This window comes from Podarcis muralis, chromosome 6 (genome assembly GCF_964188315.1).
Source record: "Podarcis muralis chromosome 6, rPodMur119.hap1.1, whole genome shotgun sequence".
Classification (NCBI taxonomy): domain Eukaryota; kingdom Metazoa; phylum Chordata; class Lepidosauria; order Squamata; family Lacertidae; genus Podarcis; species Podarcis muralis.
Genome location: NC_135660.1, coordinates 85,196,665 through 85,221,011, shown reverse-complemented (window position 1 = coordinate 85,221,011; position 24,347 = coordinate 85,196,665). Strand labels below are relative to the sequence as shown.

General features: G+C 45.7%; 1 protein-coding gene across 2 annotated transcripts in view; it reads left to right on the top strand.

Annotated features, from left to right (window-relative positions):
• Nucleotides 1–23: 23 nt before the first annotated feature.
• ADK (adenosine kinase) overlaps nt 24–24,347 on the top strand; it is a 208,474-nt gene continuing 184,150 nt past the window's right edge. The window contains exons 1-2 of one of the 2 annotated variants that reach the window (XM_028729084.2): nt 24–196; nt 19,799–19,873. In XM_028729084.2, the coding sequence (XP_028584917.2) occupies nt 135–196; nt 19,799–19,873 (137 nt within the window). In that variant the 5' untranslated portion in view covers nt 24–134. Of the gene's footprint in view, nt 197–10,191; nt 10,449–19,798; nt 19,874–24,347 lie in introns of those variants that run through there. The other variant, XM_077930650.1, reaches the window with a different exon arrangement.

The following is a 24,347-nucleotide window of genomic DNA, read 5'->3' as shown; positions in this document are numbered from 1 at the left end:
CCGCCTCCTCTTGCTCCTCCTCCTCCTCCTCCTCCCCCCCTGCCGGCTTCCCAGAAAGGAACTGGGTAAATTCGTCTGCAAAATAAATAAATAATAGGAGCTGGGAGCAGCTTGCAGGCGGCCGCTGGACGAGCATGAAGATGGCAGAAGAGGCGCCCCAAGCCAAGAAGCAAAAGCTGGAGCCCATTCAGCTTAGGTAAAGAGAGAAAAGACGGAGGAGAGGGGGATGGGATCGTATCGACCGTAAGTTACGAGGCGCCTGGATCAAATGCCGATGCCGATCAGGCTCCCACCCAGCCCACCCTCGAGGCTCAGAGAGTAGTAGGGTGGTGGGAAGCGCCTGGCAAGGTCGGCCAGCGTTGCCTGATGGGCAAGGAAGGGGCATTTCGGTGCCGTAAGTCCCATAGATGGCACGGGGCCCCGACGGCATCACGAGCGCTTATCCGCTGGCATGGTTTTTAGTGACCTCCTCCTTGGAAGCAAAGGTTGGATTTATTTGGCAGGAGTCTGCATTGCCCTGAGCACGGTCTGCATCGCCCTGAAAGCGATCCTTTGCGCTTCAGGGAGCCGCGAGGGCCATTCTTCCTCTTGCACGCCGGCTAGGGTGATTTATTTGGATGCCAGAATAGGTTATTCGGGCTTCTTTGTTTCCTCCTAACTCTCCCTGCCATTATTCTGGAACGTTTGACGGCGCAATGAAATCAGGAGGGGAAATGTTCTATTGTTCATACAAGACTAATGGCTGGGAAATCGGAGGCTGCGTTCGTGGTGTGTGCCATTTGATTTGTTTTTGGGTGACAGTTATGCGGTAGGCGTGTAGGGACTCGCTCGCTCCACGTGGCCTAATCGCGCACGCCTGGATGTCTGCTCTGGGGAACTTCTTGCAGCTGTGACCAAAGAGGAAGAAGCGTTAGCAAGAGGAGAGCAGGGGAAGTTCAGGCTTGAGAGAAGTTATTTCACAGGGCAGCACCAAGGAAGTTTCCCCTCTGGGGCTACTTTAGACATTACGTTTGCGCACGGAATATACTGTAAAGGTGCAAAGTGCAATTTGGTGGTAACAAACAAGTGTTTGCAAATGTGTGTGTTAATCAGACAGGGTTGTTAACATGGGTCCCAACTGCCTGCAGCTTCCTGTAAAATATACATTTGGCAGCAAACAGTGTTAGAAACTCAGATGTATAAGCTAGGCACCATATAGCTCCTTAAACCAAGGTTTCAGTTGCCAAAAAGGAATGCCTAGTTGCCATTTTTAGGCAATCTGGCTCTAAAGTCTTATTTTTCATATGATGGTCTGACTGATTCTCAGTTAAACATCTGACTAGTTCAGGTGACAACCCTGAGCAAGATTAAGGACTTTGAGAATTTACAGAATAAAAGTCACTTGATCCACAAATATATTGGCCTATTCCTATCTCTTTTTCTTAATGGCAACATGGACCATTCATAACATAATAATATTCTTCACAACTGTGAGCAGAGCAGTGGGGGTGGGGTGGGGTAAGGGAAGACAAACTACAACAATTAACTATAACATTTCCTGCTCCTACTCAGGCTGCACAGAAAAAGCAAATTGGTTCCTGAAATTCATTCTGATTGTACAGGTAAAATATAACTGCTAGAATTCTACAGTGTGTGGTACTGGTGTGTGAAAACAGTTGAGATCCAATTATCCCCAGGCATGTACCTCCAGATGATGGAGATGTCAGGCGCCATCCTGGCGCCAATACATCTTCATTTGGTTGCAAGTGGCCAATAGCCAGGTACAAAAAGCTCCTGGCCCCTGGCTAATTTCGAACACTGGTAGCAAACCTGCATCTTTGTCTTTCTAGCAAAGCCTTCTCCAACCTGGTGTCTCCACTCAGTCTAACTGGACTGCAGCTGTCACCTGCTCTGCTCCCATGTGCTGGTTGGGATTGATGGGAGTTGTAGTCCAAAACAGCTGACGGGCACCAGATTGGCGAAGCCTACCCAAACTTGTGATAAAGCTCTGGGTTAAGAACAGAAGAACACCACCACTGGGTCAGACCAAAGCTCATCTAGTCTCACAGTGGCCAACTGGATGCTCTGGCAAGTGTTGCCTGACAAATGCACTTGTGTGCTCATGTTTATATACAGACCTTTTCCACTGTGCACATTCATTTTAGGTGTAAATTATTTATTCATTTTTTAATTGCAATTATAGTCCACCTTTTCCTCCGTGGTAATGTCTTCATTTAATCCACTGTGTGGCAGGTCAGGCTGTGGCCCAAGGTCATGCAGTAAGCTTCATGGCCTAATGCAACACTCCAGCCACTATACCACACATAAACATACTCTTTGTGGCTCTCAGAAAGTCTATGTCAGACCAGTTGAGATTAGGAACAGGCCTAGAATGGGGGAAGGTTAGAAAGAGTAGTTTGGTAAGTTTCTGAAGGAAAAGGTGCCCTCTTAAGAATGTTGGCTGGAGGAGTTGGTGGGGCACAGAGGAATGAATGTCAGAACTGTGAACTTTGTACACTGTTATAATTTGACGGCCAGGGCAGCTTTACAATTAGAGGAGACCAAATGAGCAGAAACAATGTAAGGGATTTTGTCAAATCTGAGGAGATTAGTGCTGAAAGGAGACTGATCCAATTTGTGGCTTCATTTCTAATCAGTGTAAGAATTCACATCTAAAATAATTTAAAAAGATGAATTTTTAAGAGGTCTTTAAGGTGAGCGTCTATTCAAAACCTTTGATTGCTTGCTTGAGAGTCAGCTGCACCGAACAAAAATGGGATTTGCTTCCGAATAAATTTGCACAGGGTTTTGTTGTTAATCTTCAACTCAGTAATCGCACAACAGGAATTGCTTCTGTGTGAACAATAAAGCACTTACGGCAGGAGGCAGGGGCTCTGCCACCCACCCACCCCAAACTGCTGTATGCACATTTGTGGACATGTCTCAGATATGCCTGTGTCCATACATACATATATGCATATGCAGGCACTTGGGTTCCTCATCATGAAGAGCACTGCCTACATATTTAGGAATATTGCAGATGTGTCTTAAAATATCCGTATGATGTGTGTGTGGTTTGCTACCACCCTCCATATGTGTGTTCCTTGTATATGTGAAGGCTGAGCCCTCTTGTATACATGGAACTAAGGCTTCCAGTAAAACGGGGCTTATAGCACTTATAGCAAACATGTCATCATCATCATAGAATCATAACATTATAGAGGTGGAAGGGACCCCGAGGGTCATCCAGTCCACCCCCCTGGAATGCAGGAATCTCCACTAGATCATCCATGACAGATGGCCACCCAACCTCTGCTTGAAAACCTCCAAGGAAGGAGAGTCCGATGCCTCTCCTGGAAGTCTGTTCCACTGTCAAACAGCTCTTACAGTCAGAAAGTTTTTCCTGTTGTTAAGTTGGAATCTACTTTCTTGCAACTTGAAGCCATTGGTTTGAGTCCTAGCCTCTCAAGCGGGAGAAAACAAACTTGCTCTCTCTTCCAGGTGGCAGCACTTTTGATATTTAAAGATTGCTATAATTTCTCCTCTCGGTCTTCTCATCACCGGGCTAAACATACCCAACTCCCTCAACCGTTCCTCATAAGGTTTGCTTTCCAGACCCTTGATCATCTTGGTTGCCCTCCTCTGCACACGTTCCAGCTTGTCAATATCCTTAAACTGTGGTGTCCAGAACAGGACACAGGACTTGAGATATGGGCTGACCAAGGCAGAATGACCAAGGCAGAATAGAGAATTTTCTTGTCATTATACTTTTGTTATAAATATACTTCTCTTGATGCAGGGTAGAGTAGCATTAGCCTTATTTTGCTGCTGCATCACACAGTTGACTCATTAGCAACATGGCTGGTTATCTGTGGCAAGTAAGAATGTTTGTAAACTGGTAGAGTTTGTTCTCCCCCCCCCTCCGCCCCGCCCCCCAGCATCTTATCTGTCATAATTGCAAGGGTTGGGACTTTTCACATGCTTATTTGAAAGGCTGGATTAAGGAGATACAGAACAGTTTACTGTCAGGTCAGTAGTTTATCTTAGTTGTTTTACAACTCTACAACATATAGGCTTTTCCCATATAGGCTTTGAAGTTCTTCTCAAAACAGTGCATAGATGGGGGGAGATGGTAAAACTTGCTGGGCTGGTAAGAGTAAATTCCAGCTGCCTAGAACTTAACCAGTGTAAATGCGCCCCTGAAGCAGATTTCAGTACACAGGCAGAACTGTGTGGATGAAGGAACAGACAACTGATCCCAAGCTGTTTATGGCTTGACAGGTTCAGCCCAGTATTTTGATTTGAAAGTACTGGTGGCTAATGTAACTAGTACACAAATGGTACTATGCATTCAGACTTAATGGCATCCACATTGTTGAGTTTTGCATTCGCTTTGACTTCCAGACCATCTTCATCAAAGACAGCCCTACAGAAAGCTCATTACAGTGGTACCTCGTGTTACATACACTTCAGGTTACATAGGCTTCAGGTTACAGACTTCACTAACCCAGAAATACTACCTCGGGTTAAGAACTTTGCTTCAGGACGAGAACAGAAATAGTGCAGCGACGGCGCAGCGGCAGCAGGAGGCTCCATTAGCTAATGTGGTGCTTCAGGTTAAGAACAGACCTCCAGAACAAATTAAGTACTTAACCCGAGGTACCACTGTACAGTAGTCCCGGTTGCAGGTAATTATAACAGGGGTGAGCATGATCAGATATGGCTGCTCTAGATAGGGCTGCAGCTGATGGGGAAACCTGAACTTGTGGAAAACACTCCTGGGCACTGCCATTACCTTCACCTCTCCAGACAGCAACTGGCATCTCCCTGTCAGTGTTCGAAATTTGCCGGGCGCATTTTGCACTTGCCTATTGGCCATTTGCGACCAAATGAAGGTGACTGGGTGCCAGAATGACACTTGACATCTGCACCATCTGAAAGTGCATGCCTGGGAATCATTGGATCTTGAGTGTTTTCACACACTCATACCACATCCTGCAGAATTCTATCAGTTACACTATATCTGCAGAATCAGAATGGATTTTAGGAACCAAAATGCTTTTTCTTTGCAGCCTGAGCAGTGAACGGCCCTGCTCACAGTTGTGAAGAGTGTTATTACGTTATGAATGGTCCATGTCACCATTAAGAAAAAGAAGTAGGAATGGGCCAATATATATGTGGACTGTCCTCAGATCAAGTGACTTTTCTTCTTTAAGTTATCAAAGTTCTTAACCTAGCTTAAGGTTCTCACCGGAACTAGCCAGATGTTTAACTGATAGTCACAGTTTAGAGCTTTAGAACTTTAGAGCCGTCCAGTCCCCTAATGGCAACCAGACATTCTGTTTTGGCGACTGTAACCTTGGTTTAAGGAGCTATTTGGATGCCTGAATTTCTAACACTACTTCCTGTCTGTGTCTGGAGAGCTTTGCTCTGCTATGGAGGGAGAAGCCAAACTAAGCTAAGCGCTAATCCGTAGAAAGAGGAGAAAAGTTGAGGGCAAGAGGGAAGAAACAAGTCCTGAACAGTGAGTTTCTAGTTCTTCTAATATTCAGAATTGTTCATGAATTGTAATCATTCCAGAACAGCCAGGAGCTCTTCTTAATTTAATATTTAATATTGTGCCTTGAGTCCTCTCCCTGCCAGCTTTAAAAATACTTCCAGGGTCCCTGGCTAACCCAGCGCATAAGTGCTGGGAATGATCTCTACCAATGGCTGGGCCTGGGTAGCTTCATAGTGAACGATTTTGTAAGGTACTACAATTTTCCATGGCTTTACAAGGCACTGCCTTCCTGCTGCCAACAGTTTCTTCTTGTGTTGTGTGTTAGGTTGCCAACTTTTTAAAGTGGCTTTTTAAAATATGTGCCTTTAAACCTTTTGATGTGCACTGATTAATAGGTGATTATGTTTGTTCCATGCTGAGGAAAAAAAATCACCTGCTTAATCAGGCAGTGCAAGTTGCTTTTAAAGGCAAAAGAACAAGCCAATAAGTTACTTTTGTTCTAGGCAGTTGGCAACCCCAACTCTGTGAGCCTCCCCCCCCCAACTTTAAAATTGGTATGTTCTTAATTAGTATGGCCACCAAACCCCCTCTTTCTTTCAGGCTTCTGCAGTTCTGTGAGATCTGTGCTTTTCATCCCATCACTCTGCGCTCTCTCTCTCTCTCTAAATTGAATTTATAAATCTCCCATTCACAAACCACCCTGATGTCCATAAAGAGGCAATACATCTAGGTTGCAAGCTGGCAACTCTACCAGCAGCATTATCTGAGATGCTTCAATTTCTCCTGGGTAAAGTGGAGTGCAGACTTAGAACTGTACTGCTGCTTTAAAGAGACAGGATAGGCTGTGGTACTCTGAGCCCAGATGCAATTCTAGCTCCTGAAAAGTTATGTATTAATCTCTTTAAGGTGCTACTGAACTCTATGGTGTTTTTGCTGCAGCAGATTAACATTTACCCCTCTGGAAGTTTGTACCTAGCGAATAAACACCCTTATTTTATTGCAAAATACTGAACAAGCTTGATTTTTTAGATTCCTCTTTCTCTACTTGAATATTTTCTTTAGGGAATTTAGGACAGCATTTCTCACAACTTCAAAGTTGTTAAATTGGTTTGAAAAGGGCAAAGCTCCTTTGCACTGCAGATATCAAATTACTTGACCTTTCATTGTAAGGAGGAGGCAGAGGGAAAAAGAAAAATCCCAGACTACAATGGCTATTAGTTTTTGCAGAACAGAAAATGCACATCTAACTTAAATCTCAGATTACTTTCCTAAAGCCAAGCACTTGTCATATAACAAAGAGATATATCTCTTTAAAAAGTAATCTCCTTTTTGCTTTTTTACTGCATCTACAGTATGGAATTGTAGCCTTTCGACCGGAAGCAAATAAGGTCAGAATCATTTGCTTTTAGCTTTCCAGACAACCAGATCAAAGGCCCAAGTTCACAGATTCAACCTTGTGCTTCTGATGGGGCACTCTAGGCCATAGCAAAATTAGTTTATAAGCTAGAGCAAGGCTCTTGGGTTTGTTTTTTCAGCAGACTAACATCAATACCCCTTTGCAAACCCAGCTCCTAAATTTGTTTTCCTTTAAATCCTTCCTGGCCAGCTATCCAAATAGGCTTGGTAGGTCCCTTGGTAGGTGGCGCTGTCGGTTAAACCACAGAGCCTAGGGCTTGCCAATCAGAAGGTCGGCGGTTCGAATCCCCGCGACAGGGTGAGCTCCCGTTGTTCAGTCCCTGCTCCTGCCAACCTAGCCGTTTGAAATCATGTCAAAGTGCAAGTAGATAAATAGGTACTGCTCTGGCGGGAAGGTAAACAGTGTTTCCGTGCACTGCTCTGGTTCGCCAGAATCAGCTTAGTCATGCTGGCCACATGACCCGGAAGCTGTACGCCGGCTCCCTCAGCTAGTAAAGCGAGATGAGTGCCGCAACCCCAGAGTCATCTGCGACTGGACCTAATGGTCAGGGGTCCCTTTACCTTTACCTAGGTTCCTTGTGGTCCCCCCCCCCCCCCCCTGGAAGTAAAGATATTACAAGGGACTTTCAAACCACTTGTTTTCTAGTCAGGCTGGTTTTGCTGCATATATTATTATTTGTACTGATATTATCTGTTAGAATAATAAATTAATTTGTGTATCTCAAAACAAATAGCCCAATCATACCTTTACACAACAGCATTTTTTTAAAAAAAGCAGAAGAGGTTAGTAAAGGCTATTGTACTCACTTTTTTCTGCAATAATTTAGGGATCTAACTCTCTGCAAAACAGTACTGCACTCCTACTTTCATGTGGATGTTGTCTTCTGCTGGACGAAACTACTGGTATGTTTACGCTTTGTACAAACAGATGTACAAATTCTTCTTCTTCTTTGGCGATCACTCATAGTCGAGTAAGGTGAGTCCATAAGTGACTGTGGAGGCCAATTCTGGATCCTTCCACAGTGGAGACATACGTTTTCAGACAGGAGTTGATCACGGTGAGGGTTTGCCAAATGTGCCTTCCTCTTAGCTCATTTCTCCCCTTCTTCCTGAGTTTGAGCATCTTCAAAGTCCATGACACCTTTGGTAAAGGCTGTTCTCCAATTGGAGCTCTCGCAGGCCAGTATTTCCCAAATTTTGGTGTTTATACTACATTTTTAAAGACTTGCCTTGAGAGAGTCTTTAAACCTCTTTTGTTGACCACTAGCATTATGCTTTCCATTATTAAGTTCGGAATAGAGTAGTTGCTTTGGCAGATGATAATCAGGCATCTGAACAACATGACCAGTCCAACGAAGTTGATGTTGAAGAATCATTGCTTTGACACTGGTGATCTTTGCTTCTTCCAGTACACTGGCATTAGTTCGCCTGTCTTCCCAAGTGATATGTAAAACTTTTTGGATGCACCGTTGCTTGAATCTTTCGAGGAGCTGGAGATGGTGTTTATAAGCGGTCCATGTTTTTCAAGCATACAATAAGGTTGGTAGTACAATAGCTTTGTAAATAAGCATTTTGGTTTGCTTGCAAATGTCCCGGTCCTCAAACTGTACTTCAGTTGGGAGAAAGCTGCACTCACAGAGCTCAGGCAATGATGGATTTCGGCATAAATGTCGGCCCTTGTGGAAAGATAACTGCCCAGGTAGGAGAAGTGATCAACACTTTCCAGTGTTGCACCCTTGAGTTTTGAGGCACTGCAGAGGGGTTGTTTTGTGCTTGTTGGTGCAGCACTTTGGTTTTTTGGATGGTGAGTGGTAGGCCAAGCTTTTCGTAAGCTTCTGTGAAGTTATTTAGGATGGTTTGGAGGTCATCCTCTCTGAGTGTTCTCACACTACGTTGTCATCAGGATACTGAAGCTCTATGACAGAATTTATGGTAACTTTACTCTTTGCTTTCAGCCTGCTCAGATTAAAGAGCTTTCCATCTGTTCAATACATGATTTCTACTCCGGTGGGGAGTTTCCCTTCGACAAAGTGTAGGATCATGGCAATGAAAATAATGAATAGAGTTGGGGCGAAAACATAACCCTGTTTTAACACCTGATCCCACTGGGAATGGTTCACTTTGAGAGCCATTGTTATCTGCGATTGTTGAGGAGCTGAAGGATGCTCACAAATTTATCTGGGCAGCCGATTTTCAGAGGGGCAGTCCGCAGAGACAGTCCATGTACTGACTGGACCGTATGTACGAATACTGCACATCTTGTTTATAGAAATTCCCATAGCCTCCTTCTGAGGCTTGGCAAGCTAGCTAAAATGATGAGCCCATATAGAAGGAAGCCGGCAGAGGAAACAACCAAGCGTCAGCCAGGGAAGGAGTCTTGCTTTCGGAAACTTTATGTGCAAAACTGCCTCTGTCTTAACTCCTCACCAATGCCGCAAGATGCCACCTGTGGCAGGTGTCCAATGATGAAAAACCGTGTTCTGCACAAACATTTTCGACCATAGTTAGCATGCGGATGGGACAGATCCGAGCAGCTTCATTTAGTGAAGCGAGGGCGCCGAAGATTGCATTTGAGGTGTTGCTCTTTGTCCAGGAGGGGAAGCCCAGGGAGCTTGGTGGAATTTAATTCCTGAGCCCCCGTTTTTGGCCATTAGCCTTCAAACTGTTGACATTGGATGAGGCAAGTGAGGATTATTCTGCAACCTGAGTGCAAAGAAGGCTTTGTGGACCTATTGCGCAGACTTGTGCTACGTTTTCCCCACCCCAAAAGATCTTTTTTTGTCGTCTGAACTGCGTCAGCAGCATTTCTGGTGCCCCAACCAAGCTGGTTCAGCATTTTCTGGTGCCCATAAACTTAAATCGATAACTCCGGTTATGCAACGCGTGGCGTGGCTCTGTCAGGGAGGCCCCATCCCTCCTGCTTGTTTCGCCACGTGAAGGGAGGCCTGGCTGAACCCGGCAGCCAAGAAAATCCCCCTTTCTCTCTCTCTTTTAATTTTAGGAAGAGGGAAAGCCGCCACGACGGGCGGAGAAAGCGTGTGTGTGGTGAGGCGGACAGAGGCTGTATGGTATTAGACGCGCCTGTCAGTTGCCCACAGCAAAGATGGCGCCCTCCGCCTCCGCCAGCACCCGGCATGGCGGACCCCGCGCCTCCCCCCCCGACCCGCGAATGCCACTACGGCGCGACCCCTTTGCCGGGGCCGGCGGTTTCGAGGCCGCCCGAACGGCGGTCGCCTTGAAGTGCGCTGTGGCTCCCAGCGGCGCCGGCCCGCGCTTTTCCCCTTCTGCTCATGCCCACCGCGTGTCAACCAATGGCGGCGGCGGGAGGCGGGGATTGGCAGGTGGCGGGGCCTCCTCCTCCTCCTCAGCTTGAGGCGGCTCAGTCCGTCAGTCGAGCCGCTGTGGGGAGAGGGAGAGAGGCGGAGCGGTTGGGCGTCGCGTGTCGAGGAGACGGAGAACGGCGCTCGCTTGGAAGTCCCTGCTGCCCGCCGCCTGTCAGATTCGAGCCCCGGAGGATCCCCCCGAGCGACAGCACCGCCATGCCTACTCTGAGGTAGCTCCGTTGCCAGACAGGCTTCCCCCGGGACGAGGGAGCCGCCGCCGCCCTTTCACCTGAACCGGCTCTGAGGCGCTTTGCATTGGGTTGGGGGTTGCGTGTATGCGCGTGTACGTGTGTATGCAGGAACGCGGGGGGGGGGGGATGACCGCGATCTTCTTTTGGCGGGGTGGTGGCTTGGCATCCTCTCCGCCGCCCTCCTGGTTCCCTTTCCCCACCTTGAAATGCCTTCATATCCGTGTCGCGGTTATTCTTCCTATGGTGGCGATATATTAAATGTGTATGCCGCCCTTCTTCTGAAGACTGCAGGGCGGTTCACAGCAAAAAATGCATTTTTAAAACAATGTAATTGAGAAGAAGGAGCAGCTGCGAAAAGCTTCAGGATGCCCACGTGCTGAGTTTAGAAGAAAAAGAATGTTTATTTGCACCAGCCACTAGCCATAGCAATAATAATAATAATAAATTTATTTATATCCCACCCATCTGGCTGGGTTTCCCCAGCCACTCTGGGCGGCTCCCAACAGAATATTAAAAACACGATAAAACATCAAACATTTAAAAACTTCCCTAAACATGGAATAATAAATAAAATGAAATGTACTGAAGATAGAGGTAAAAACTAAACCATAGAAAATACATTTTGGGGGTTTGCATCAACAATCAAATAATAGATCTTATTCTAATTGCTAAAAACCTTGCAGTTTTTGCTGTCACCTGATCATCTTGATCTGCTAAAAGCAATGGCTGAGCGACCCGGGATGGACAATGATAGAGGGGTAATAACCTCACTTCTGAAATCATTATAAAGAGTGCAAGCCAGAAGCACTTTTCTTCTAAAAAGAATTCAACTTAATTAACCGCCGTTGACTTCCAAATGCCTATGCATCAGATTACCGACTTAATGGAATTGCCATCGCTTCTTCCCAAAGGCAGGATCTTGCCGTTCTGGGGTGGAGTGGAGTCGGTTAATTTATTTGGCTTCCCAATTAAGAAAAGAGTGAAGAGTCAACTCTTCAACGCTTGCTACTCTTGTCCTGAATTTCTAGATCTCCAGATGTTTTCAAAGATTGGCTTCTTTGGGCAAAGGAGTATGTGCAAGCTTGCGAGTTACAACCGGTTCTCCGTAGCTCAGAAGAACGTCTTGCATCAGCAGTAGTGTGAGCAAAGCATTCTGGCATGCTTCTGTCTTCCTGCTTTGTCAGTATCTTGTGCCCAAAATATAGGTGTTTGTTGCTGATATAAAAGTGCGTGCTTGGAGGATGTATTGTAGAGAACATTGCAGAAAATTCCGGGAAGCGCATTCAATTCATGTTGGGTCCAATGATACTAGCCATCTTTGTGTAAATTGAGGGTGACCCCTGGAAGGCATTCTGAAAAACCAGTAATGGTACACAAGCTGTATTTCAGACCATTTACAAATATGCTCTTCAAGGAAACTAGAAAACATTGTTTTTCTTGTGGACTTCAGTGTTTTGCTGAAAACTGTTTGGATACAAGTGCATTAAAATCTGGATTTGGCTGCTGAGTAAAATACTACTCTGAGGGCCTCCTCAAGGAAGAATAAAGTTGTGATGAGAGCTCAATTGACCAAAGGCCCATCAAGTCCGGTGTTTCCCAAACATGGGTCTCCAGCTGCTTTTGGATTATAATTTCCATCATCCCTGACCACTGATCTTGCTAGCTAGGGATGGTGGGAGTTGTAGTCCAAAAACAGCTGGTGACCCAAGTTTGGGAAACATTGAATTCTAGTCTGACTTTCTGCTAGTCAATTTCAACATCTCCCAGTTTCTAGGGGACAGAGATATTGCTTCTGAACACAGGCTCCGTTTAGCTACTATGGTTAATACCCATTGAGAGACTTATTCTCCACAAATTTGGCTAATTCTGTTTTAAACCCAATGAAGTTTTTGACCATCACCCTGACATGTGGCTGCATCTGAAGAGTTAAATTTGTCTCCTGTATGATAATGGCCAATGGCAGCTTCCTTCCCTTTCCTTCCAGGCACTTAAATTTGGCAAAGTATATCAGCTTTTAAAATTTGCGTTTTAGTATGTACATAATCCAGGGCTGCAGTGTGTATCAACTAAAAAGTTTGATACTGAAGCAGCTCTTGGAGATTCCAGTAGTTGGATTCAAGGGATGTCAGTTCTGTGAATGGTAGGTGTGCTTCCATTCATGGAAGTGACTAAGATCTAGTGGTGATTCCATGCTGGAGGAACGCAAGAGGTGATACTCACCAATTTTCTTGCAACCATGCACATCACCTCATGCTGCTCCAGAGCCCACCCACCTCCTCCAGAGCAGATTTTCAGGGAGCATAGAGAGGAGAAAGAATTGGCAAAAATAGCCTCTTCCCTCCATCACAGGCTTAGTGCTATTAGGAGCAAATGGTTCTGGCCCCAAGTGGTTCACTTTGTAAATGGATCAAGCTTTCTTGTGCAGATTGCTTCCCTGTGGTTTGCGTGTCAAAACCCCTCCCCCAGAAAGAAAGACACAGGACACGATGTTTAAGTTTAATGGGCATGAAATGGCCACAACTTTATTGATTAGAGAATTGAAGGTATTGGCCCTAGGCATTGGCTCCTATCCGCTACCCGGCATGATGTCCGGGAAGGGTTAACACTAACCGTGGGAGGCCCCCGTTGGAGTACGCCAACTAGGATCCCACGGGTGTCACCGCTTGGGGCGTGCCGGGGGCCCTTACCAAGGTAGGTTTCGGACAAGACAACGCCCCTCGGAGTCCTGTACCGGACTACCCCATTTCCTGGGGGAAGGTGATGGCGTTCCTTCCCCCCCCATCCGTTTGCATAACAATTGAACCCCAGCCAATGCCTAACCGCCAATACAGGGAAAGTTGTGACGGTTTGCTACGAGGTAGGCGAAAAAACCAACTGGCGGAAGATCGCCAACTTGGAAAAATTCCTACCAGGCCCCTTGCGGCGACCAACCGAAGTCCATAGCAAGGTCATGACTACCTACGGCTACCTAAACGTCTAAGGGTGGGTGGGATGGGAAAACCTCTCAGCTGGTCGGGAGTGAAGAGGGCGGACCCTGGGCGTGCCCGGCTTAAAATACCCTAAGCCACGCCTCCCCCCGGCCCGCCGATAGGCAGACGGGGGTCCCGAGCACGCCCAGGGATTCCCCCAACTCTCGCGGGGGCCAAGGTTAGCCCCCGCGCTTGGGAGGAGGGGCTAGACCGCAACCCCATTCTCCTCCCTATAGTCAGAAATGGCTTTGCGTGTCAAAACCCCTCCCCCAGAAAGAAAGACACAGGACACGATGTTTAAGTTTAATGGGCATGAAATGGCCACAACTTTATTGATTAGAGAATTGAAGGTATTGGCCCTAGGCATTGGCTCCTATCCGCTACCCGGCATGATGTCCGGGAAGGGTTAACACTAACCGTGGGAGGCCCCCGTTGGAGTACGCCAACTAGGATCCCACGGGTGTCACCGCTTGGGGCGTGCCGGGGGCCCTTACCAAGGTAGGTTTCGGACAAGACAACGCCCCTCGGAGTCCTGTACCGGACTACCCCATTTCCTGGGGGAAGGTGATGGCGTTCCTTCCCCCCCCATCCGTTTGCATAACAATTGAACCCCAGCCAATGCCTAACCGCCACACGAGCAAAGCTCGCCGCCAATACCTTCAAACCTGTAACCAACTCCTACGCCCTCCTATGTAAACCCCTGAACCCAGGACCTAATCCCCGCTATGATATCACCCAACCATAGGTCGTTCCCTGCATCTGACAGATGCACGCCATCCCTTCTGTAGAGGGCCTCGTTGCTGAACTGGATGCCCGGGTGTCTGATGACGAACCCGCCCAGAGCTGCCACTCTACGTTCCACCGCTCGCTCTAAAACCTTTCTCGCCTTGTTGACCCCTACTGGGCTCACGCAATCTCTCCATGTCCTCCTCTCAAGCAACGAGGACCAAATTATTGTGACATGTGGGTATGCAATTACCAACTCGGTCAGATCATCAAAAATGTGCCACCTCAGATCGATCGCCTTGCGATAAGCGAGATCATTTTCTCCCAATTGAATCACTAGGGCGTCAGGCGGACCCTCAGCCGCAGCCCTGGCCATCACAGCTGGTTTGAATTCACTCCAGCGCATCCCTCTACGCGCTATCCAAACCAGATCCACCCTGGGATGTAAATTCAGGTTGCCGCCCAGACCACTTCTCAAGGCATGAAACTTGGCCCAGTGCACGATGCTGTGGCCCACCAACCAAATGCGCAGTCTCGTGAGTTCTGAAAAGCAAATAGAAAAGTGGGCGGAGGTCAGGGGTGCAACACGCAGTCACAGGTTGCTTCTCACATAGGCCTTGTACGCGTTAGATTTCCACCTCCCCAAGTCCTTAATCCTCTCCGTGGGAAGCCCCATATGTACCGCAGTGGTGGCTGCGCCAATACGAAAGGAGTGAGCAGCAAATTCTGATGCCGGGAAACCACAGGCCGACAATGCCGCCCGCATAACCCTAGTGAACTGGTGTCTAGTAAGGCGGGATCCGTCCGCATGTATTAGCAGCGGACCAGGGCCGCTAGGCCTTAGGTAAAGAAAACGCCTCGTGTCCCGAACCGGACAAGGGCCCTTCCCGTGGGCTGCCGGCAGCCGGAGCAGGGCCCCCTTGCCTTGCTGATCTGTCTTTGAGCTCCGCACCCGCACTATGAGATCGGTTCTAGAAAGGGTCAGGTCGCTCATCAAAATTCCCCTCTGAGACTGGCTGGCATCCCCCTCACATACTACCTCGCCTACGCGTAGGGCACCGAAGAAAGCAATGGAAAACGCTGTTGAGAATAAACGCGCTTCGTGCTTTGACCAGCAAATTTCACGAAGAACTTTGTGAATCTTAAACAGAATTTCATAAGTTACAGGCCGCCTCCTGTCCGCACATGGGGGTTGCTGCCTACGCCATCCCTCCAGAGTTTTGCGCACAATGAAGGCTGCGCAGGGGTCCTGCTCGAAAAATGTTTTACAAAAGTACGAGATCCCTGCTGAGTGAATATTGAGTGTCTTAGGAGCCCGGCCTAACTCCCTCATGTGTGCCAAGTAGCGGAGGACCTCCCTGGTTGAGGGAGTGGTGTGACTACTAGAGCCAGGGATGCGTGCGCGAAATCTTAAAAAATCGACCCAAGCCTTCTTATACGATCTCATTGTGGATGGGGCCACTGCACCGAATACTCCCTTCATTATATCTCGCTCCCAATCCTCCAGAGATGCTCCGGGAAAGGCATCGATGATTGGTCCGCTTCTGGCGCTAACGAGCGGAAGCGCTCCATCTGAAAACGAGATAAAGCGTCCGCGATGTCATTATTAATGCCAGGCACGAATTTGGCCGAAAAGTAAATATTCTGTTCTAAACACAGAAGGACAAAAGCACGCAATAGGTTTCCCACTCTGGTGGACCGAGCAGATTGCCTGGCAAGGACCGCTACTACTGATTGATTATCGGTGTTGAAGCAAACCCTGCGATTACGAAATTGATCCGCCCACAAATGCACGGCTACGACAATCGGGAAGAACTCCAAGAAGGTAAGGTCCCTGGTAATGGGCTGACCTTGCCACTCCGCGGGCCACCTTTTGGCACACCACTGACCGCGAAAATAAACACCGAAACCTGAGGACCCGGCTGCATCTGATTGAACTTGTAAGTCAGCATTAAGTAGCAGGGTATCCTGCCATAATGAGACCCCGTTGTACTTTTCTAGGAATTGTAACCAAACCCCCAGGTCCGCTTTTACCTGTTTTGAGAGGCGCACCCTGTGTTGCGGAGCCCTGAGGCCCGCTGCCAATCGAGCCAGACGGCCGCAAAATGGTCGCCCTGGGGCAACAACCCTGCACGCGAAATTCAAATGGCCTAGCAGGGACTGGATCTGTCTCAATGTTATTTTCTTTAGGGGTAAGAGCTGATGTATGATTGTCTTGAGCGCGACCAATTTTTCAACGGGTAAGCGGGAAGTTTGGGCCACGGTGTCCAACTCGATACCCAGATAGACTAGGGATGTGGCTGGGCCCTCAGTCTTGCTGGCGGCTAGGGGTACCCCTAATTCGCCGGCTAGGGACGTGAAAGCCTTTAGCATAGTGGAGCACCGTAATTTACTGTCTGCGGCCAAAATAAAATCGTCGAGATAGTGTGATACGCCAAAAGACCTTGTCCTGTTGCGTAGGGCCCAGTCCAGGAATGTGCTGAAAGATTCAAAGGCTGCACAAGCAACGGAGCAGCCCATGGGCATGGCCTTGTCAATGAAATACGCACCGTCAAATTTAAAGCCCAGCCATTTAAAGTCATCTGGGTGAACTGGAAGAAGGCGGAAGGCGGACTCGATGTCGCATTTTGCTAGGAACGCCCCCTGACCGAATCGACGGATCATTTTTACAGCCTGATCGAAGGAGGCGTATTTCACTGTACAAAGCTCCTGAGGAATCGCGTCATTAACAGAACCCCCTCTCGGGTAAGAGAGGTTGTGAATCATGCGGAATTCCCCCGGGGCCTTCTTTGGCACAATGCCCAGCGGGGAAAGGTGAAGCCCCTGAAAAGGCGGTTCAAGAAAAGGACCCGCAACCCTGCCTGCCCTGATTTCTTTCTCTATTTTCTTTGGTCGGGAGTGAAGAGGGCGGACCCTGGGCGTGCCCGGCTTAAAATACCCTAAGCCACGCCTCCCCCCGGCCCGCCGATAGGCAGACGGGGGTCCCGAGCACGCCCAGGGATTCCCCCAACTCTCGCGGGGGCCAAGGTTAGCCCCCGCGCTTGGGAGGAGGGGCTAGACCGCAACCCCATTCTCCTCCCTATAGTCAGAAATGGCTTTCTCGAAAAGAAAAGAATCCTCCTAAGTAATTTCCATTGTGCAAATAGTCACCAAATTGGCTGGTGTCTTCATAGCTTGTCAGGCACCATGGGATGAATTGGAACATGTACACTAGTATAAAGTTGCAACTCCAGAATTTCCTTATCTGTTAAGGATATCTCTCTGATACTTTTCTTTGCACCAGCAGTATCTGGTGTATCAGATATCTCTTTGCCTCTAGTTGAGCAGCACAGACCAGTGTCCCTCTGAAAACACGATTCAGTTCAACGACCAGATTACACTGAGCCAACATGCTTTGAGATGTCTCTAGGAATAGAACAGCTTTCGTTCTGATTGATTTAATGTCTGTAGTCCTTGCTTTTAAAGAAGCTGGCAGCTGAAGTGCTGAGTGTGTGTATTTGACTCTTTTTGCAAGACTATGCCCTACAAGTGATGTGCAACATTATCATATTGTGGGGGGATCAGTTATGCAACTCACACAGTGACTTGAGGAAAATTGCTTCCTCGTCTCTGTTCCTGACTTGTAGGATGAATGGTTGCAGGAAGAAAGCAAATTAATTCCATCCACTATAAAACACTTGCATTAAGATTGCAGGCTTAGATGTACCTGCCCAAGAACAGACCCCATTGAATTCATTTGGGACTTTCTTAATAGGACAAGGGTGCTAACCTCAATACTGACACATGCTTACCTAAAACTCCCATTTCATTCCCTCAGCTTTTTTACGTGGAAGTTTGTGACCGATGGACGCACACAGCAGAAACTTCTTCTGTGCAGTCTCTAAAGATCTCATGAGAAGCTGGGGAGAACAATAAGAACTTATTAGCCAAAGAAATTTTAGTAATATAATCTTGCAGGCACAGTAAAGAAATATCTTGAAATATTGTCTATGTTTTTGCAACTTCAGATGTTCATAAGCAAAAATTCCAAAGTTGATTTGCTTCTCCTGATCGCTTATTGATCCAGGAGCCTCAGGGCAGCTAACAGGTAGTCTTCAGCATTTTATTCACAACATTTCTATTGCAGTTAGTTGAGTGACTTGCCCAACATTACCCTGTAAGGTTCATGGTTGAGCATTGATTTGAACCCATGTCTCCCCAATCCTAGCCCAGCACTCTGTTTAATCTCTGCTTCTGTTTGTATGACACAGTGTGGGCTCACTTGTTACAAAAAGAGAGATGAGAGCGTGTATAACATTGATTGCTGACTTGGATTCTGGCACACAAATCATGAGCCCAAGACTAGAGTATATGTGTCAAAGACATTCAGGTAAATAGAGAAAAAGCTTATACTATGATGGTTGCAACGGAGTTCTGAGTTTGTGGGCCATATTCAACTAACATTTCCCATTAACACAAGGATTCCCACTTGCACAACAGGAGAACATTCTGTTGCACAAGCAGAAATCCTTGCATAGCTCTACTTTGTTACTCCATGAGGCGAACCCCTTGAAATTGTTTAAAATGTGCATCATCTATCATTAATTTAATTTTCTATTTCTAACTACCTTATGCTGGTAGCAGAGTTGTCCTTAAGTGACGTGGCAGCCAATAAAAGCTGGCAAATCATTAATACTGGCTTTGCTATGTTAACACTGTTTTACAAACTGTGAACTAGCTTACATTACTAAATAATCCTAAATTTACAGCATGGAAACAGCTTTTTCTGAAGTCGGTGGGGCTCACTTAAGGGCCTGAATTCAGGATCATTTGTTGTGATGTGTTTCTTAAACAACTGCTCTCAACTTATTGGCTGCTACCTTAAAACTGTCTTTTGAATATGAGCTCAGGACTTGGCTACGATTTAGTTGCTCTCAGTCCTCTGACCATGAAACTAGAAAGATAGGAATACCCTGTGATTACTTGATCTTTTTGATTGTGTAAATTACTATTAAATCAGAAACATACTCTCCCCCTTCCCGTTTTATGGCTAAATTTGGTCCCCCCCCCCCCCGGTTCATATGATAAGCAGACACAATCGTTTCGTGGGAAGTGTCCTCTCTATAAAATAAGACCTTCATCTTGAACAGAGGGCGCAAGGCTGGCTTCACCATGCTACGCTGTGAAGCTAACTGCTTCAGACAGTACAGTGGTGTGGGTAGATGCAGGCAGGTTCTGGTGTCTTGAGTAGTGCAGGAAGACTTTTTAAAGCAGGACTGCAACATGAGACTCTCAGCCTAATTTCATCCAGTTGCCACGGAGGAGGAAAAGGGTGTGGCAGAAAGGGAGAGGAGTGCCCTGCCTACTTTGGGATTTGTGTCTGTTCCCCGTGGTGGAATGCTGCCCTCAGATTAAATCAAGCTCCCCCACCCCACCCCCCATCATTTTAAAAGTGTAATGCTGTTTGGTTTCTTTGCTTAGGCCCATTATCTCTTCTTTCCCCACCCTCCCCAAAGCTATGTGGTGTTTGTGTTTCTATCTCAAATAATCGTTATCAGTTCACGGGTCGCAGCGGTGACTTTGTGATCTCAAAATTGTTTTACCAGTATGCTGCAATTGTTTGAACTGAATAACTCTGACAACTTTATCTTTCAGTGAAAATGTGCTTTTTGGAATGGGAAATCCTCTTCTGGATATCTGTGCGGTTGTGGACAAGGACTTCCTTGACAAGTAAGTCTTAAACCTTTTCCATGTTTAATTCATTCGCAAAGTTAAATGTGGAGCTTGTGGGAACCTCTCACAGTACATCTTTCTCTTCAAATTCTAGGCGAGTTTCTTAAACTCACCTTCCAATAACTGTGAGCTTGCAGAATTGCATTATGCCTTCAGTTTAGCGTGCCAAAAAGCATATCTGAAAGCAGGATGGGAAAATAGCCAGCTTAGCTTTCCACTAAAAGAAATTGCCAAAGTCCTGAGGGAATGGGTACAATGATCAAAATTCACAATTGAGAAAGGCAGGGTTGGGTAGGTTGGATCTAATAAGGTTGGATTGGGCCATGGCCAAAAGGAAGGAACAGCATGAAATTCCCCTCCATAATAATTGTGGGGGAAAATATGCTTTGAGGATAAAACACTACACTCCAAAACTCCATGGAATAATGATGGATAGATAACTGGATATGGTAAAGACTCCCAACTCCCAACTCCAGGAGCAGCTTATCTAGAAAGTTACGCTTTTGAATGCACCCTTAGAGCCTAAATAGCATTAGAACTGGACATGAATCCTTTTCTTTTTTTAAAGGAAAGAGCTTCTCTTTCAAATCAGTCTGATGGACTCTAGCAACAGAAATGAAAAGCCAGTCCCAATAAAATATTGGAATACTTTGGGGAAATGCTGCGGATCTCCCCAGCCAAGGTGCGACAGTCTTGAAGTCCATGCTGCCAGTGCCATGCATGTTACTTCTCCAATAAACCAGTCTTGTGCAATGGGCCTTCACTTGACTAAAAAAAAAGCTTGTTCAGCATTGGAAGCCTCTTCCATAGGTCCATCTAACCCATTATTGATGGTGCTGACTGGCAATGGCTCCAGGGTTTCAAATAGGAGTCTTTCCCAGCCTGCCTGGAGATTCCAGGGACTGAACCTGTTACCTTTTGCTTGCAAAGCATGTATCCTACCACTCAGCTACAAGCACAGGGACAGCAAAGACCGTGTTCCTTGTTTATTTGGTACAGGTGGAACTTAATTTTCGGGAGCAACTGCTCTTTATTTCAGATACCCCCCTGACCTTTTTCTGCTTCTGAGAGAACATGAATTGATAGCCTTTCTGGCTATCATTCTGATTCATTTTCTGTTTCACAATAAATTTTTGTGGGGCTAGTGGGGGCTTGAGAATAAGAGAACAGATGTGGCCTCAGGGTAAACCTAATCATATCCATTATTTTTGCCACACTGAAACATCAATCCATTGATTGTTGGGTACAGTTTTGTTTCTATTTGCATGCTGAATATAAGACAGCTGGCCTTTATTTCCATCTGTACGACTGAAAGCCAGAGTTGCAGTTTGGTACTTCTGATCGTTTGGTGCAATGTTGTAGACAGGTGGAGTACATGGAGGTTATACATTCTGAGTATTGCAACAACCGTATCAGGTTAGGCTGAGTGAGTGTGACTAGTTCAAGATCACCCTGTGAGAATAATTTTTTCTGATTTTCAGTTATATACATTTCAATAGTTTTACAGTCATTATAACATTTCAAAACACGACTTCCTTCCTCCTCTTTCTGCAGTTCCTTAAATTTATATTTATCATTTCCTGCATATTCTAAATTAACTTATTCTTTTATTCATCTACTTTAATTATTTACTGTTATGAAACTGCAAATTTTTACAATAATCCTGCCAATGTCTTAATCTGTTTATAGTTTGTTTGTAAATACTCAGTAAACCACTTCCATTCCTTTCTAAAAAGTTTGTTGTCTTGATTCCTTACTCTTCTGGTAAGTTTTGCCATTTCTGCATAATCCATGAGTTTTTGTATCCAATCTTCTTTCGTCGGAACTTCTTCCTTTCATTTTTGAGCAAATGACATTCTTGCCGCTGTAGTCGCATACATTTCTATACTGTTTAGGTAGTTCTACCCCTATAATATCACTTGTTCCCTTCAAAATGTTTGAATAAAATTGTGTTAGAGTACAAGGAGGCCATTAATTATGTACTTCACTTATTATGTTCCAAGCATTCTAATATACTTTTGTAGATCATACTTTGTTGAAGCACTCGTTCATTCAGAGTCTGACTGGAGTGGATTTTTCCATTTATTGACTATAGTGGAGGTTTTTTCCTTGCATGGAAAAACAGTTCTGACTCAGTCTTTTTGGGTTTTGTTTTCCTGTCTTGCACATGTGTGTGTTGGGAGAGTTCCATGCTGCGTCAGTCAGTGGGATTATTATTACAGTGACCTCGCAGATAAGTCTGCAAAAGCAACTACCCAACCCTACTCTGTCTGTATTTATTTTTGAAGCCCACAAGGCAAAATAACTAGCTCTCATGAATCTTTGCTGTTTGGGGTTGCTTGAAGGTGATCATTATCTTACCTTATGTTCTAGGGACTACATACTTGTCTGTGTCACAAGGGGCAGCTTACTTTCACCCTAAGAATGAAAGTTACTCAAGATAAGTGGGCTTTGGATTGCAGTCTTAATGTTTGCTGCTGCTGTGTTGGCTGTATTTGATTGCAAGTGCTTAATCATCATCAGTGTCGGAGCCAGAGACAAATCTTTCTACCTAGCCTGTGTGCCCTAAATACACACAGAATGGAGCAGGGCCTGGTTATGCTCCATTGATGACAAATCAATTTTTTTTTTGAGAATTCTAAGGAAAAACCATCTTCCGCAGAAACTGCTGCTTGCCTTCTATCACTGTGCCATTGAGAGCGTGCTCACTTATGGCTTATGTGTGTGGTACGGAAGCTGTACTACCCAGGACAGGATGGGGTTGTGCAGAGTTGTAAAGGCAGCAGAGAGCATTGTTGGCTGCCCACTCTCCACCTTAGAGCAGATTTATGCCACAAGGTGCCATAGGAAGGCACTGGACATAGTAAAAGATCCATCGCATCCTGGTCACTGTCTCTTCGAGCTCCTGCCGTCGGGACGGAGATACAGGACGATGAAGACAAGAACGAGCCGTCTTAAGAACAGCTTCTTCTCCAGAGCGATCTCGGCCCTGAATGGGAAGCCTGGACTTTGAAAGTCATCTAATCTTCCTTGCTGTACTATACTGTATTGTTTTAATTAGGGTTTTTATGGAGCAGTCAAGTAATTTCGTTGTCCCCGAGAGGGGGTAATGACAATAAAGATATTATTATTATTATTATTATTATTATTATTATTATTATTATTATTAATAATTAAATACAAGTATTCAACCGTTTGAGATTTCTAGGTACGGTACTGTGATTTTCATAAAAGTGTGGTAGGAATAGTAACAAGCTCCTCTTCAGACTGTTTCAGCTCACCACTATGATTTGTCTGCGATCTTGGGTCCACACATGTCATTATACATAGAGATCTGGTGGAGTAATCAGATCTTGGTTGGTTTCGCTGGTGGGTGCACTGTTGACTGCCTTGGATTTATGTAATGTTGACCTGTCCCTGCCCCATCCAGATAATGGAAGCAGTGTTCTTGAAGCATGATTAAGTTTGCACCCAATCCATTTTTTCTAAATTGCATTTCTCTCCCCCCCCCCCCCAAAAAGAAACAGAATTTGTGATTATGGCATTTTAGAAAACATGCAAACTCAAAACACATTTAAAACAAAATTATTGGCATTTAGGAAATCAAAGAAACATTTCTAGTTTCTATGTAACAAGCAACTCGTGTTTTCCTCTTGGGAATAGAAATCTAATAATGATTTTCGGCGAGAGTTTGGGGGGGATGACTAATGGAATAGAGAACTACAAATTGAAATTATGCTGCTGCTTATTGCTTAATGCGAGAGTGGCCTATTTTAGGTACCCTGATTAGAGTTAATACTTATAATGTAAGCAGGACCCAAGCTTATGGCAGGGCTGATATGCTTGTGCAGACAGAACATTTGTAGTAGCGTGGGACACAACCCCACCCATAGCACATTGAAACTTAGAGTGTGTTTGCTCTCGAAACAGCAGCTTTACTTCAGCAACAAAGTATATAACAGGCAGGTGGCATCTCTCTTACTTTGTTGCACCTATTGAAGACCTTTCTTTTGCAACAAGCCTTGTAAACTTTTAATCCCTATCTACCACACAGTGTATATCTGTACTGGACTTGAAAGTGTCTTTATTGTTGATGCTTTCATTGCTAAATTGCTACAGAGTTTTAAAAATGGGAAGTGGTTCATAAACTAAATAAATTCAAATATCAACATGGTTTCTTTGCTGCCAGCAACATGAGATGTAAACTGGAGTGCCAGTTTAGGCGGAATGGAAATGACATCATGCTCCTGTGGCGCATAGTGGCGGCAGAGGATTGATCACCTGCTTTTCTTTGAATGGATACTTGCAGTGGTTCTACACTGATTTCCCCCACCCCAACCCGCTCCATCCGGTGAGCAGATGTTCTGATGTTATTTAGACTTGGAAATAGAAACTGAGCTTAGTTAACCATCATACAAGCAGGGTTATAATTATTCATTAAGCTCTTAAACTCGACAAATGCTATGCAAAG